Source organism: Lissotriton vulgaris, chromosome 5 (genome assembly GCF_964263255.1).
Source record: "Lissotriton vulgaris chromosome 5, aLisVul1.2, whole genome shotgun sequence".
Taxonomy (NCBI): domain Eukaryota; kingdom Metazoa; phylum Chordata; class Amphibia; order Caudata; family Salamandridae; genus Lissotriton; species Lissotriton vulgaris.
Window position 1 is genome coordinate 1,122,529,765 of NC_141693.1, and position 17,309 is coordinate 1,122,547,073.

Consider the following 17,309-nt stretch of genomic DNA (forward strand, 5'->3'; position numbering starts at 1 on the left):
CTCCTTACCAAAAATCCCAATGTTGGTCCTGCGGTGCCAGCTTTAGACAAATGATCTTCATCCAGTGGGCGTTTTCTGTCATGCAGACATTGAACTTGATACCGGTCTTGTCTGTGAGTGGCAGAATGAGTTGTGTGTTGTCAGCGTAGGAGAGGACGTTGATGTTGTGAGAGTGGATTGTGCTGGCTAGAGGGATCACGTAAGCGTTGAGGATGGTTGGGCTCAGGGAGGATCCTTGTGGAACTCTGCAGATGAGGTCGGGGGAATCCAAGGTGTATGGTGCCAGGATTACTGACTGTATCCTTCCTGTCAGGAAGGAGCAAATCCATCACAGAGTATCTGCTTGGATTCCTATGTTGTGTAAGCATTGATTGAGGATGGGAGACCATTTCAAACACTGCAGAGAGTTCCAGGAGGAGGAGGCCTGCTGTGTTGCTTCTGTCCAGAGTAACACAGATGTCATCTGTGGCAGCCATGAGAGCAGTTTCCGTGCTGTGGTTGGGTCTGACACCAGACTGAAAGGTTGAATACAAGAAGTGGGTTTGCTTATTTTGACCAGCACATCTTATTGGCTTCCTAAGTCTATGAGAAAATCCTTATATTCACAGTTTACTTGGTAGGAGGTGCTCTTCAGGGTGTTATGACTCACACCCACTAGGGTGTCAATCAGTCTATGGATCTAAAAGATCCTGACCCAATATTTTAGCCACTACACCCGAGCACACCCAATCATTATTTCTTTACTCCAATCAATATACAGGTTCAATAGAAATGTAAGAAAGAGTCTCTTCAAAATATGGTCCGAGTTTCCCAAATTTCGACTTCAAAGAAATGTTCCAATCACACTCTTCGATCAAATCTTGTGTGCTTTATTTGAGTCAAGTATAAGTTGGCACAGCAGCAGCCGATGCGCGTTTCGCCCACAGGGCTTTTTCAAGGCTCCAAAACTGTACGTTCATTCAGGACAATAACACTTTTTGGATAGTAGCTGCCAAGGTGTGATTCAGTAATTCATTTCGAACTGTTTATTTTCTCAGTGGTTCTCTTTCCCATAAAGGTACGAAAATACACCCCTTTGATTTAGGCAGCCTCAAAAGACCTTAGGTCGTCTCAGTAGATCCAATATTCGAGCGGATCTTGATAAATCCTGGATCCTGTATATGACAAACATCTTCTTCGGCACGTTTCTTCTTTTACGGTCTCATTGCAAATCCGCTGGATTATTGGATCTACTGAGACGACTTAAGGTCTTTTTGTATCTCCTTTAAAAAACAGTGATGGTAAAGCACATTAAATGGCACAATTGGGGAACCCCCACTGTGGATTTATTTTCCTGAGATGTTGTGAGTAGCTTCTGACCCCCTACTCCTCATGTCAGTATAGTGTAGCATCAGGAGAAGCTGAACGTGCCCCGCAAGAAAAGACAGCGTTTATTTTGGTTCTCTAGAGCTGTACTTAGCCAAGGCTTTCCGTGGGGAAGGTGTGGCGGGGTAAAGGCAGGAAGCCCTTTCAGCCAAATGGGTGTCACTCGCTTGATTTAGTGTCAGAAAAAACTAAATTGTGCATTGTATTTAGGGCTCCCGGTTTTATTGTATTTTTAAATGATATATATTCATATTTATTTTTCGGCCATCTTATTGGTATTTATCCATATTTATTTTGTGTTTTGAGGATAAACAGAGTCGTAGAATGATACACTTCCACATGTATTTAACATTTATTTAACTGATAAACATGGACTCATACTTTGTGGCCTGTCGAGTTCTAGCAAATTATGCAGTCAAATATATCAAAACACTACACCCACGTGTAAATATAGCATTATATACGAAGATATGTTAACTAATGCCGGCATTTAAGGAAATATTATCCTGTTTTTTAACTTCCCATGCTTTCTATCTGCTCAGCTGTTGGTGTGGAATTCATGAAGGAAACCATGAAGAGTCATTCACTAGAAACACAGGGGCAGATTTACAAGCCCCTTGCGCCTCTGTTATGCCACCGTTGCATCACTTTTGTGACGCAGCAGCGGCACAAAGCCAGTGCCATGCTGCGGGTTATTTAAACCGTGATGCATCAGGGAGATGCGTCATGTTGTAAAGCCCTGCGCCACGTTCCAGCGCTGGGGGGGGCGTTCCGGCGCAGGAACGCCTCCTAAAAGTGGCTGAGTGAAATCTACAAGATTTCACTCAGTCACTTTTAAGGCAATGCTGCGTCAAAACCCTGCGCGTGCTTGAAGCAGGCGTAAGGATTGATGCAGCATTTTAAGGATATGGGACCCCTGAGTCTTGCTGGAGCTGCGTTGCGCTTGCGATGCAACTTCAGCAATGCGACACCTTTACGACCGGGGATGAGACACGCATCTGCCCATCCGTATGCCACGGTGCGCCGCATTGTAAATGCGGCGCATCAGTGGTGGCGCACGGATGTGCAGATGCATCGCAACTCTTCTGGCGCATTCCCTGCTGATTAGCAGAGATGCGCCAGAAGTAGTAAATCTGCCCCACAATTTTTTGTAGTTTTCCACTTTTGAAAATTAATACAGAGCGAAAACACGTTGTTTTCAGTCTAAATTTATCTGTAAAAATCAGTAAAAACGGAAAACTGGGCGCCATTACTATATTTCATGTAAGTACTAACCAATGACACTGAATACGTAGAAAAAATAATCAGATTGTGAGTATTTTTCTGTATGGTGAAATATAGCACTCCTGTTCCATAGATGGTGAGAGAAGCTCCTGTCCGCAACCAGAAGAGACCGAAGCCAGGTGTAAGTGATTCCCACCGCCACCCCTTCCTCAGGTCGAACAATGCCGCTCACTGGCACGAATCTGAAGTGGGCTCCTGTTACCTGGAAGCCTTTAAAAGGACAGACGAGGCCAAAGCGCTGCACTTGGAACAAAGGCAGCAGCTGGGTGCTTTGGGAGAAGGGAGAAGTGTCGCGGACAGCGAGACGTCCATGTGGGAGGAGGCGACCATCCGATGCCGCGGCCCTCTTCCTGATGCCTTCTGTAAGTGCCCTCACCTGAGAATTTAAGAGGCTGAGGGGTAGCCATTATAGGGAGACTTTGGGGCAGATTTATGTTAACTGGCGCATCCCAAGGGATGCGCCAGTTAACATGCGCCACAGTGCACCACAGCTACGCCGCATTTATGATGCGGCGCACCATGGGGCAAAAAAGGCACAGATGCGTCACGCATCTGTGCCGTAAAAGTAAAAGTAAAAGTAAAAGTGACGCATTGCTGGAGTTGCGTCGCAAGCGCGACGCAGCTCCAGCAATGCTCTGGGGGGGCCTATTCTTTCAATGCTGCCTCAAGCCTTACGCCTGCTTCAAGCAGGCGCAGGGTTTTGACGCAGTATTGCCCTGAAAGTGACTGAGTGAAATCTCATAGATTTCACTCAGCCACTTTCAGGAGGCGTTCCTGCGCAGGAACGCCCCCCCTGCGCAGGAACGCCTCTCATGGCGCAGTGCTGTACAACGTGACGCATCTCCTAGATGCGTCACGTTGTAAATAGGGCGTAGGGATGCGCCACGTTTCCGCGCCGTTGCGTCACGCAACGGCGGCGTAAGCGTGGCGCAAGCCCTTCATAAATCTGCCCCTTTGTTTTTAAAAAAAGGACAGGCAGCCGATATGACTAGTTTTCACTGACAATTTAATATATGGAAATAAATCCTATTTTAACATTTCGAAAATCTTCTTTGTTTCACTCAGTGGTGTGCCCAGCTGCCAACAGAAGAAATGATACTCGTGGTCATTACCCTGCTGGTCTTCTTAGCAAAAGCCTCTGCAATTCCTTGTCTTCCTAATAAAGCAGGTAAGCAATGGCCCAGGTGTGCTAGACGCCCTGGCGCCCAAATCACCGGTGACGCGTAGGCAGCACGGCTTTCACTCTTATCATCAGATGCACCTGGCATCATGCATGTGGGTAAATTGTGATCTGTGGGTCAGAAGAGACTTAAAAGGTCATCAATTCTTTGGAACTTTCCCATTCATGGCCTGTGCAGCTGCTTCCAGGCCATCTGGTGCCTCCTACCTACTTGTTGACTTCAAGGGAACCCATCATTTTCAGTCTACAAACTAATGTCCACCGAATGGCTCTTTCTAGAATGCACACAATATACACATGCTGCAGTCAGTTCAATGCCAACTTTACTTTGAAAGGCATCGAAGGGTAAAGTACAACATATGCCCTGCTTGGTAGGACCTCCTTCAGACGCGTTTTTTTGAGTATGTGTTGTCTAAGTGTGTCTGTATGTGTGCATCTTATTTAGGTACATCGGTAAGGGTATAAAAATGCGTGCATTCTTTGGCACCTCTATGTATGTGTAGCAGTGTCAAGGTATATTCTCAGGTATGGAATCTGTACTATGTGTATACATGTAAGTGCATGTTTGCATTTTTGTTGTGGTGCCTATGTCGTTTTGTTACAAGGGTGATTGTGTGTGGGATGGAGATGATGTGTTTGTGTGTACTCGAATGCATGTATGTGTTTCTATGTATGTGTGTGTGTGTGTGTGTGTGTGTGTTGAGATAGATAGATAGATAGATAGATAGATAGATAGATAGATAGATAGATAGATAGATAGATAGATAGATAGATTTGTTGTTGTTAATGTAAAACAACTTTATTGTGTAGTTAATTAAAGCATTACAATTTTAGCATAAAATGTGCCAAATATCACAACTTACTTATTTACACTATAAGTTGTTTGGCTTTAGTTGTCTAAGTGCATACACTGTGGCATTTGGGAAACATTCAGACAATGCTTTGATGTACAAAGTGTCGAGTGTGTTTGACCTTATTAAAATAGGACGTTAAACATATTACGTCTGAAAACCAAGACGGCGCGTGTATAAGAAGTGCAGAGTATTCGCTAGCCTCTCATATGTTGATTATGTTGATATGTTGATTATACAGACACTTTGTTCAGTTTGGGGCTGCCACTGGTCAAGGGTTTCGTGTACAAAAATTTCATTTTCCCTTTTAAAAGCAACTCTGCTAAAAAAGTATTTCATTTTCAGGCAGAAGCCTTAAAATAAAGCATTATGCATCTAAAATCGGTGGAGAAAGCAACTATGTACAAGTGTCCACTGTCCTCCATTCACATTATTGCAAACCGCTGCTGTGCAATTTGTGGCTGCCTTGAGATTGAAACTGATATGCGGGAGTGCAGAGTCATGTAACAATCTTAAAGTTGCGAGTGGAGCATAATTACATCTGACGCGGTAGAGTTGGATCTGTGTTCAAGATGCACTAGATATCTGCTGTCCTCTTTTCCAATGATTATGAGATTGCACTTTGCAAGATGGAGAGGGGCAGCCGAAATACTTAGGTCTGAAGTCAGCCAAATGAGTTCGATGTGGTCTTTAACAGTTTGCTGACTTGTTGCAAAAACTATGTTATCCTGCATGCAAGCTGTAACGACTGGCTGTCTAGTAATGCTATTACGGTGGGACGGCATGATCGTATCTGAAGAGAACGGAGGCTTGGAAGTAAAAAGTGTTGTCTCCATGTACTGACGTCTGGGCAGATGCACAGGAGATGTAAGACTGTCTCTTCCGCATGTCCGCAGAGACGGCACAGACTAGTCGGCCATGTTTGCATCTATGTCGGGACTTGAGCTTTTGAGCAAAAGGCTCCCAGTTGAACGAAGAGGAGGGAGTGCTGTATTGTTGGGGATATGTGATGTACAAGGCACGGCTGCGGAGACCGGACCCCATACGAGGATAGAACCATCCATCAATGTTTCTTCTTTGCAAGCATTGTTTGTCCAGTAGCCAGGCTTTGTGCTGAGCAGCAGGATTTTCCTTTTTTTAAATACTGGGAAGCTGTTGTTTGTGTCCCATACTTCATGCATGATTAGGGTGGTTAACGCCAGTGGCGGCTTGCCGTAGGAGTGCTGCGGGTTGGTAGGGCAGGGGAGTTGCAGGGTGGGGATAGTGGAGTCCGACATACGACGGGCAGGAGTAAGGTAAGTTATTAAATAAATAAAAAATCAGGGGCGGCTCTAGGGTCATGGTTGCCCTGGGCAGGGAGTGTAGGTAGGGGGTCCCGGAAGAGGGGGTCCGGGTGGGGCAGAGCACGGAGGCCAGTAAAGAGGGGGGGGGGGTCAGGGTGTTTAGAAGTGGAACTGAGCCGGAGGCCGCCAAATCCCTGCCAGGGGCCGCCACACAAATATGTATCCATCCTCAGAGGATAAATATATTAAGGATATATATTGGTGTGGTGGCCCCTGGGGTTTGGTGGCCCTGTGCAGGTGCACAGTTTGCACATGCCTAAGGCCGGCCCTGAAAAAATGTACCTTACGCGCGCTGCATTGCTGAGTTGGCGCTGCAGCGTAAATAGTTTTATTTATTTAATTACCTATCTTACTCCTGTCTGTCGTATGTCGGACTCCATTACCCCCTCACACTGCCCCCACCCTGCCCCTCCCCGCCTCAAAGCCCGCAGCACCCCACGGCGAGCAGCCACTGGTTAACGCTTTCTCAAGAGCGCTAGGCCCTTTCTTGCTTTTGGGCTGGTTCTTTAGTTACGTCCCGCAGAGACCTAACGAGGATTCTTCTTGGGCTGCTCTCAGCTTCCAGCACAGTTTGAGTTTTGCTGCTGACTTCACCAGGAGTCGGTTGAGTAGTCCGAATTCCAATCGAACCTGCACCTGGGATGTAAATTGCGGAATCTGAAATAATAGTTTGAAAAGGCAAGATTTTTGTCAATTCAGAAAATTTGCATCTTTGCCTTTAAATAATTCGGAACCATAGGTAAGCATTGGAAGAAACTTGGCAGCAACTACTTGTAGAAGATGAGAATTAGATGGGCACATTAATTTCAATGTTTAGTGCAAATGTTTGTTTGTTTGGGCCCGTCTTTTGATAAGATGGTCTTTAAGAGTGAATTTGGAGTCTAACACCACTCCTAGATATTTGCATGAGCCGGTCTGCTCTACGATGTTCTTTGCTGCGAGCAATTTGTATTTTTAGTTGTGGGTGCTGGAATTTGCAGAGAAACAGATGACCTTGGTTTTGTTGTAATTTAGCGATTAGTCAAGTGCCTCTGTGCATTCCAACAGTTTTGTGATCAAACACTGTAGGCCAATCAGGTTTTGGTTGTATAGAACGATATCATCAGCGTATTGCGGACTTCTAACTTGGTGATTGACTAGCTTTGGGTGGACACGTTGGGATTCTGTCAGTCTGGTGTCTCGATGAGCTGTAAAGATGTTAAATAAGCTGGGGGCTAGCACACGCCCTTGTTTTAAGCCTCTATACGTTTGAATTTTCGCTGTGGTTCTCTCTCCATTACCTAACTTTACCTGTACCCAAGTGGCTGAGTACAGGTTTATATGGCTCTTAGTAAGGTTGGCGAGATGCCCCATTTTTCCATCTTTTGCCATAGGAGCTCTTTAGGTACCATGTTGAATGCTGCTTTCAGGTCCACGATACAAGTGTACTATTTGGTGGACTTTTGTTGCACTTTTTCAACGAGGAGGTTCAAGGCCAAGAGGTTGGTCATTGTGCTTGTGCCTGGTCTGAAGCTTCTTTGTGTGCTTGGGAGGATCTGGTTGGAAGTGACCCACTCTTTGATATCTGTGAGAAGGTTTGAGGCGTACACTTTGGCTTTTACATGAATGAGCACAATTAAACTGTAGTTTGCCAGGTCTGATCCGATGCCAGCTTTAAATATCAGGTGTAGTATGCTGCTTCTTCATGATGCTAGTATGCTATTTGATTGAAACGTGTGATTAAACAGTGGAATGAAGAAATCGGCCCAAGGGAGTTGGTCAGACTTAAATAGTGCGTTCGGAAAGCCAGATAGATAGATAGATAGATAGATAGATAGATAGATAGATAGATAGATAGATAGATAGATAGATAGATAGATAGATAGATAGATAGATAGATAGATAGATAGATAGATAGATAGATAGATAAAAGATAGATGTATGGACCCACATGCTCTTGGATTTTAGTTTATGTATGTACACGCAGTGCATACAGTTTGAAGTGAAAATGTACGCACCGTGGGGTTTTTTTCTGGTTCGGTGACATACATACTCGCACCACTTCCCCTATCTCCAGCAGTGTCATGCAATTGTTTTAATATCCGTTTACAGACATCCCCACCCCTCCCCTCCAAAAAAAGTAAAATTGGTTCTGCAACAGCATTTGTTTTCTTGTGGTTCAGGTGTTCTGGCAAGAGATGCATTATTACATTTTTAATAGTGGATGTATAGTTTAGAAACCCATATAAATATACAGTAGATATTGTACATATTTCAAAAGACGAGGTCTAAAACTGATGCAGGTAGATGTCTAAAATCATGATAAAAAATACACCCAGACAAGAAAAAAACTGCTCAGTGTATTAGTCCCTGCTGCCACTCTTCACACTGCGTAAGTCCCATTTTAAATCACATTTTATCACATGCAGTATTTTATTCCAGTTTAGCTAGTGGGTTGTCATTTAAAACCCAATACCAGTCTACTGCAATTGCCACACAGGAAAGTAAATGCACAATATACTTGTTTCACATCCCTTAAGAAAAGTTCAGTACCGAACTACATGATGCAAACATTGAACGCCAGCTGGGCAAAAGACATGCAAAATGTATAATTTCTCAAATTTGGAGCCATGTGCCACATGTGCACACAGGTTCTTCCCACATTCAGGGTCACACTCATATATAGATAAGGCTGCTCATACTTGCAGTCGAGGTTCCCTACAAAAGATATATAAGACAAGACTGATAGAGAAGTTACATCTATTTATTTTTGTATTTACATTTTTTTTGTTACGCACTAGTAACTACCCAAATGGTTGCCACAGAGTGCTCAAAGAGCGGAAGGAAATGGTTGATCTGGGCGCTGTCTGTTGTAATAGTGGGCTGTATTGTGCCTTCCGTTATAAAATCATTTAATATTCCCACTAAATAAATGACATATGTCAAAGCTTTGGGGGGTGCATAAGTCTAGTGCCCAGATGACGGCTGAGCAAAATGTGCATACTATGCAGCATGGCTCATAGCTGGCACTGAATCCGGATCTTGAGCATTCTCAACGCCTTTCAGTATAGCTCGCAAAAAAAAGCGTATATTTTGGAAGAATTGAAACTTAAGTTGCCAGTTGCGCACTTGTATCTTTTTCTTTCTATATTTGATCAGAATTTTCAATTTTTGTTTATGCATTCTGACAATAGTGCCTTTATTGTATTGTATTATAATTGCATTTATACAGCGCTTACTACCCCTGACAAGGCGTTGAAACGCTTTTTCGGTGAGTAGCACGCTACTACGGGACCCATAGAGGATTAGTGTTGAATTAGTATAGTGAAACATGCAAGTACATTTTAAGTGGTGGATAAGTTAGTCAGGTATTTGGATTTGGAATGATAGCAGAAGGATAGAGGAGGAAAAAGATTTGTATTTATATATTTATTTATTTAAACTTTTACCGCGCACAGCTACCCACAGTGGGTTTCCCGGCGCTAGGGACAGACTAGAGAAGAAGATCTCAGATAGCCATCATGCAGGTACCAACTACTTATGTGAACAACAGCGTTTTCAGTGCTCTGCGAAAGAGAAGAAGACTGGTCTCTAATTTAAGGGCAGTGGGCAGGGCATTCCAATATTTGGGACCAAGATAGGAGAAGGAACGTCCCCCCATCCTTGCCAGCTTAAATCTTGGTATAGAGAAATTGCCAATTTCCGAGGATCGTAAGGTACGTTTGGGCCTGTAAAGTTGCACCAGCTTTTGTAAATAAGTAGGTGCAATGCCTTGCTTGATCCTAAACATGTAGCATAATGCCTTGAACTTTATGCGGCTGGAGATCTTCAACCAATGAAGATCATGCAAGGCAGATAATGCAGAAGTTCTTCTAGGGACATTCTTCAAGAGTCGCGCGGCTGCATTTTTTACAACCTGCAACACTTTAACAGTGGCTACATCAGCACCCAAATATAGTATGTTGCCATAGTCCAGGCGAGATGTTTTCAATGCCTGGACAACCGTGGGAAGCATCCATAGGATCTTTTGTAGCCACCTAAGAGTAGAGAAACAGGTTGCTGCGACCTTAGTGGCCTGCTGCTTCATTGTTAACTTGTCGTCAATTTGGACGCCCAAGTTACGTACAGCATGTGTGGGTACAGGAAGTGCACCCATCTCATTTGGCCAATGCTGAGGGCCCCAGAGGTTCTTATTTTTTTTCATAGCGCTTGTTACCCCTGACAAGGCGTCAAAGCGCTTTTTCGGTGAGTAGCACGCTACTCCGGGACCCATAGAGGATTGGTGTTGAATTAGTATAGTGAAACATGCAAGTACATTTTAAGTGGTGGATAGGTTAGTCAGGTATTTGGATTTGGAATGATAGCAGAAGGATAGAGGAGGAAAAAGGTTTGTATTTATATAGCGCTTGTTAACCCTGATGGGGTGTTGACGCACGCTATTCAGGAAGCCCTTAAAGGATTAGTGGTGAATTAATATGGTGAAATTTGAAGTAATTTCAGTGGTGGATATTAGTCAGTTATTTGGAGTGAGAAGGATAGCGGAGGGATAAAAGGGGAAGAAAGGTTTGCTTTCATATAGCACTTGTTATCCCTGATGGGTGTTGAATCACTTTTCTGGCGAGTAGCACGCCACTACGGAACCCATAAAGGATTATTGTTGAAAATTAGCATAGCAAAATATGAAGTAATTTGAGTAGTGGATATGTTATTCAGTTATTTGGATAGAGAAGGGTAGGTGGCGGGATAGAAGAGGGAAAGAGGTTTGTATTTATATAGCGCTTCCTAACCCTGATGGGGTTTTGAAGCGCAAGTAGCATGCTACTCTGGAACCCATCAGGATTAGTGTTGAATTAGTATGGTGAAACATAAAAGTAATTTTAGTGGTGGATATGTTAGTCAGTTATTTGGATTGAGAAGGGTTGGGGAGGGGTAGAAAAGAGGGAAGAGTTTAGAAAGGTTTGTTTTAGGGGATCGGTATAGTAAAAGAGGTGTCAGATGATGCAAAGAGGGGTAGAGTAGGAAAGAGTCTATAAAGGGTTATTTTTGGCATCATAGTAGTGGTAGGGGTTTGGGATAAATGAGAGAGTGGATGTAGAGGATATATTGATAGATGTATAGGATGAGAGATAGGGTAGTGCATTGGAAAGAGTAGTAGAAAGAAGTTTGAGATGAGTCAGAAGGTTGGGCTAGAAGATATATTGAGTGAAGTATAGGCTGAGAAATAGGGTTGTGCATTGGAAATGCTAAATTAGAAGAAAGTGATAAATATATAGATCCATAAGTACATTGAAAGTATATAGATTAACCCTGGGCGTAGTATGCGTAGTGGGGCTACGGGAAGCTAAGCAAAGTTGGCGAGAAACTACGCCCACCTACGCACTTCGCGTAGCCCCACTACGCGTGCCTGCCCCCCTCCCCTCCATACCTAATTTTTGAAAATATTGAAAGAAAAGTAAATAAAAAGGCACTTACCTTGTGCGCTGCGTCCCGGGGCTCCCTCTGCTCGTTCGCGCTGCCGTCGCCACAATCTTGGATACCAATGCGCATGCATGTTTGGAAAGGAGAGCACATGCACTTTACCACTGGCTAGCAGGGCTAAAGTGGACAGAGCCCTAATGCTAACAAAACGGGTTAATCAAAAATGGGGTAGTGAAAGTAAAAATCTAGGGGAGTACTACGCAAAGGATAGTCAATTCCAACCATTTGCTCATTTTTAGCAAACTAAAGAATGAACAAGCTGTTATAAAATGTTTAAAATATTGGGAGATGGTCGTTGTTGCAGTATTGTGTTTACCACAATGATCACGGTACTCTTTTAACATAATTTACATTTGTATTTGCCATTTCAGATGTCATCATGGTACACTGTTATCCCAAGTCTATCACTGCCAAAATTCCCGAATGTGCTTATGGATGGGAAATCCACCAGCTGGCTCTCGGAGGAATTTGCTACAACGGGATTGTTGACTCCGGGTACTACCAGTTCACAATTCCAGATCTATCACCCAGAAACAAATCATACTGTGGAACTCAATCTGAGGTAAGCAGATTTGTATCACCAAGAAGCAATCTTCAAATATTGTTTTGCAGAGCTCAGCAATGCCAGAGAACTTGTTAAAGAACTCCTTCTCCAAATTAAAAAAGCGGTGTTAAGCCACGTTTTGTGGCATAATGCTGCCACGTTTTGTTGCTTAATGTCGCCTTGTAAATAAGGCCCCTTTACATGCATCACTTAGCGTGAAAGGACAGTGCAATGGGTGTTGCTCTGGGTGTTCCACCGCAACACCCATTGCTTTTGACACTGCCCCAGATTTATAAGGAGGTGTAAATCTGAGGCAGCGCCACAAACTAACAGCATGCAAGAGCAGGGGTTATAATGATGTAAAGAGGAGAAATACTGTTATTTCTCCTCGTTTTTAGGTCTCGCCTGAGCCAGCGCATGCGTTGCATTGGCGAGACTTTTAGTAAGTGGGCTTTTAAAAGTCCTACCACACGCTTTTGCTGGCCCCGAGGGTGCAGTTATGCGCACAATAACGCGCACAAGCGCCATCTGGCACCATCTGCCTTTAGCCTTCACTCTTCCAGGCGCGCGCACGCGCACCACTCGCAGGCTTACCTCCTGCTCCCCCTCCGTTAGCCGTCGCTCTTCCAGGCGTGCGCATGCACACCCGTGCTTGTGTTTTAGCGCTTGTTAGGACTTGTGCCCTCGTTAGGGGCAGGATGCATGGTTTTGAATTGCCTGGTTGAGATGTTCGATGGTGGCTGTGACTAGACACTACTATTTACTGTGATTGCAATCCTTGACTTTCTAACTGTCTCAGCACGTCTGGAGCCCCGGTATTATTTATAACTTGATTGGACTGCAGTGATTGCAATCCTTGACTTTTAACAGGCTCAGCACGTCTGGAGCCCCGGTATTATTTATAACTTGATTGGTTTGATCATTGGAGAAGAGCGTCTGTTCCCGCGAGACGTCAGTGGGAGTCCAGACAGACATTCCAAGCATGCTCCAGGAACCCGAGATTCCACGTGCTCTTTCATGTCAACACCTCCTTGACTTATGGGCGCATCTTTATTGCCGCTTTCACCACTGTGCCTCTTTTGGGAACTCGTTATCCATTTACGCAAGCTCATGTTGGTTTTCGTCTGCACGCACATTCTTTCAAAGTAAATAGTGAGCAGTGAGTTAGTTATTCGTGCCTCGCATCACGTGACTGGAAGTTTACTTCGTTGGTGTGTTTTCGCATGTGCCACTGCCGTCTTCATGCAATGCATTGCATGTATGTAATTGTAATTTTTCGTGAAGGATAGCGCTGTGCCCTACCTATGACTGGCAATGCTTTCAATGTTCCGCTTCAGTAAACTCTGTTTGTACATATCCTACTGAAATAAAATGTCTAGTAAATGGTCTTCGGCCCCATTCACATAAACGTTCACAAGTTTGCATTCAAAGTTCTTTTACTTTGCATGGGTGCAAAAACCTGATTTGGAGAGTTTTACAAAGGTTTTCTGGCATACTCCTCCGAATGTTTTCGTGAATCTCCACTTGAGTCCATGCAGATGTACTTGCTCATGTATAGTTGCAAATAGGAGACACATTGTATTAGTGCAATGGTACTTAAAAAAATACTTTTTGCCCACGAGGAAACCCTGTTCCCCATGGGGACACTCTTCACACTATTTCGTTTTGACGGTATAAAACCCAATTACCATTCTGGAAACAAATGTACTCCTGTCTTTGACCAGAGTACACTTCCATCCATTTCCAAGGGGTAATGAGCCAGAAAAAAGTTTGTTTCTCCAGATTTCAATGGCATTCCCATCCTGTCTGTACTCTGTCACCACCCCTCTTGGAGGATTAATCCATGGACGCCATTGCACCATCATTAGGCAACATTATACATGTGTAAGTTATTATCAACTTGTTTCTTTATAGCAGCTCATGCTGCACTAAAGAATTTTCAAAGCACTAACATTTTTACCATCACTCCTTTTATTGGTGATCTACTTACTGACCTAAGAAGGATAGAAGGCTGAGTTGGCCTTACTGGGATTCATCATTCCGGGGTTCGTACATGTCACAGCAGATTGTCTAATTTGTGAGAGGTAAGCATGAAACTCATTGGGTCATCTTTCAAGGTCACCTTTTGTGAATCAGCTCTTTCCTGCAGATGATGACCAGTTTGTTCAGAGCCCCTGCTCACTCAGGCTTTGGCCTCTCTTTCAGGTCTGCCAGCATGCTCTCCATGAACGTATTAGCCTAGACCCATTGTACCATGGTGAAGACGAGCCTCATGCAAGGATCAATGCTGCTGTGTTTTTATTTTACATTTTGTTTTGTGTACAGCGACAAGAATGACTGTGGCATATTTTCAGTGAGCCCTGAGGTGGTTCAGGAGACTGTTAGCCAACATTTGTTCATCAGCCCTGTACTGCCGGAGCTGTGTTGGCTCCCAGCATCCTCTGCAGCCATGTGCGGTGCCCTGCTTCTTTTTCAGCCTTGTTGGATGTCCTGCTTAATCTTGAGCCAGGCTGGATTTGCTGTTTTCTTTGCAGCTTTGTTGTAAGTGCAGCTTCCTTTTCAACAAGTTTGATGCACTCCTTCCTCTCTAATCATACTTTACTTCCTCTTCAGCCATATTGAATGTACTTCTTCCTCTTCAGCCATGTTGGATGAGTGACTTCTTCTTCCGCAACGGTTAAATGCAACACTTCCACCTTTCAGAGCCATGTGTGGAGTTCTCTTTTATGATGGATAAGAGAGAGCCCTATTTTCCACCTAATGACCCAAATGGCTAGCCTTGGAGAACTGCAAAAGCCTTTCTCCCCCTCCCTCCTCGTCAGTCACCGGGCTACAGCTTGTTCTCTTTCCTTCTCGTTTCTCCCTTTATTAGGTCTCGGCTAGAAACGCGCAAAGCGCGTTCTCGCCAGAGAACTATAGTAGGCGTCTCAGCCGAAAAGAACGACGAGGGGAGACATGACCTGGCCGCGCGCAGCGTTTTCCGATCGGATAACGTTGGGCGCATGCACTTCTGCCAACAGCATGGCAGACAAAACAGGATCGCGACGCGCGCCTCGTGGAATGCAGGGGGAGCCTGCAGAGGGGCACACGGCGCTGATAACAGCACTGTCTTGTTTCAATTATTGTGGTCAGACACGGGCCGCGATAACTGAAAGCATATGTGCGCGTGCACCACTTGTTTACAATAGCGATCGCGAAAGTGATCGCTTTCAGTGCCTGCCTTCGGGTGATGCTTGTTACTTTTACAGTTTGTCTTTACAGTGTCAAATTCATGCTGATTTATTTTTTCCTTTGCAATGTTATATTTTGCGACAAAATGCCACAAGTCATGATGTACACGCAAACGAGAGAAACCGTAAAACATTGGTATGTTTAGAAGGTATACCTCTCGACATTGTTTTGTTGTAAGCCAGGATTCGAGAAGCGCAGGGGCGCGTTTTACCGCAAGAGACTGTCGAAGTTTTCGGTTGCACATTCCCGCAAACGTCCGTAACAGGAACTCAATAACAAACAGTTGGCAAAGTTTCCATTCCCTGTCGGGAGCAGTTGCTGCTACTCTCCATTTTCGGGCGACATGGCTTGTAATTATTAGCTTGCTTGTTTAAATAAGAGACAGCAAACAAGACAATAAGGCACTAATTAATCTTTCTACACGCTAATCATTTTTATCTCAGTAAAATAACGAGTTTGCGAACATGGGTCACGTTTAAGTAACATTTTTCGACAAAATAGTTACACAGCCATATTTGTTGAGGGCAATAAGAGTAACCCAAGTCGGTAAACAATTGCGAAGTTTGATTTAAGTCGCAGCTCTTTGTTCCAACTCTTGAGACGGACATCCACAGTGAGGAGAACATGCATATACTTACAGCCGTAAAACGGAAATGTCAGCGTTTTTGACTAAAACACGAACACATAAAATGTGGATTAAACGGACACTTTGAGAAAAGCTTCAAGTCTGGTAGAAAATAAGCCAAAGAACTCAAACGGACCCCCCTGCAATTCCACCCAAGGTAAGAGGAAATTACCTGTCTCAGGCCCAGTAAGAACGGCATTCTCCATTCTCACAACTGGCGATACACGCTTTGAACAATAAAGTCCTTCCAACAATATCTCCACCCATCTGGTCTGGACTAGCTGTCCGCAGTGCAATTTAATCCAAGCCCCTCAGCCATGGCAGAGAACGTTCAGTAAACAAGGTTAGAGTCACCGCGTGCATCCATCCCCCTAGCTCTGTGCCCAGCACCCTTGTCGCCTTCCTCCCCCCACCCATCCGCATCCATCCCCCTGCTAGCTCTGTGCCCAGCGCCCTTGTCGCCTTCCCCCCCACCCACCCACGCCCAATCTCACCCACAGTAACATGCTCTGCTTGCCGAGGGGGAAATAACATCACCCAGCACGGCAAGTTCCAAGCAGGCAGCTGCTGATTAATAACTAAAAAGAGCTGCTGTGCATGGCCCTTAACAACTTGAGACCAAGCACGGACCTGTAAACATTATTCAGGTCTTTGCTTGTTTTCTTCAGCAGAGTTGTTTTAAAGTCTGTTATGGAGTGTTGCAATCCCCAGTTTGTCCCCTGTTGCTCATGGTTCTGTGATTGTGAGCTGGCATGTTCTTGAGAGGGGCTCCTTAACAATTTGACAATGACGAAGTGTAAAATGAATATAAGTAACGTCTTGAAATATCCTCACTGTATAACCGCAAACTTGTTTGACCCTCTGGTTTGTGATGCCATTTACTTTTGTATTTCGACTTTTTGTAAAACGTATCTTCCGCAGAAGTGTGAAACTGCTTCCAAATGCACACTTTATTTTAAGTTATTCGCAGTTTATAACTTGAACCTTCCTGTGCAATGTGAACAAAATCATTTTATTCAACTCCGGACAGGCATAAAGTGTGAAATACAAATCGTCCGTCTCAAGCAGTTGAGGCATTTCGTTTTTTTATCGGGCCACATTCGCGTACAAATGTTGTTTTCCTACAGTTCTACCCTGTCTCTGGTGCTAGCTGGTCTCTGTGTCGACTCTGTAAGCCGAGCCAAACTCTGCTCGCCGGGAGGAGGGTCGAAAGGGGTTTTGCTGAACTGTCGCTTTTATGTATTTGGCTCATCCAGTGCTCCCTCTTAAATTATATTGACGGTGCAATGTCGGTGGTTAACAAAACGCACAGATCAATACAGCTGTGTAGAGCGATCAGGAGAGAGATGTTTAAAACTTTTCTCCAGAAGATGTTCTTTGAACTGTTTCAAGTTGGATTCTTAGAGGGTTTTGAAAGCAAATTGGAACT

At 44.3% G+C, this 17,309-nt stretch overlaps 1 protein-coding gene across 1 annotated transcript in view; it reads left to right on the plus strand.

Annotated features, from left to right (window-relative positions):
* Positions 1-2,907: 2,907 nt before the first annotated feature.
* TECTB (tectorin beta) overlaps positions 2,908-17,309 on the plus strand; it is a 197,909-nt gene continuing 183,507 nt past the window's right edge. The window contains exons 1-3 of the mRNA XM_086920285.1: positions 2,908-3,011; positions 3,715-3,817; positions 11,852-12,042. Coding sequence (XP_086776411.1) covers positions 3,003-3,011; positions 3,715-3,817; positions 11,852-12,042 — 303 coding nt within the window. The 5' untranslated portion in view covers positions 2,908-3,002. The remainder of the gene's footprint in view (positions 3,012-3,714; positions 3,818-11,851; positions 12,043-17,309) is intronic.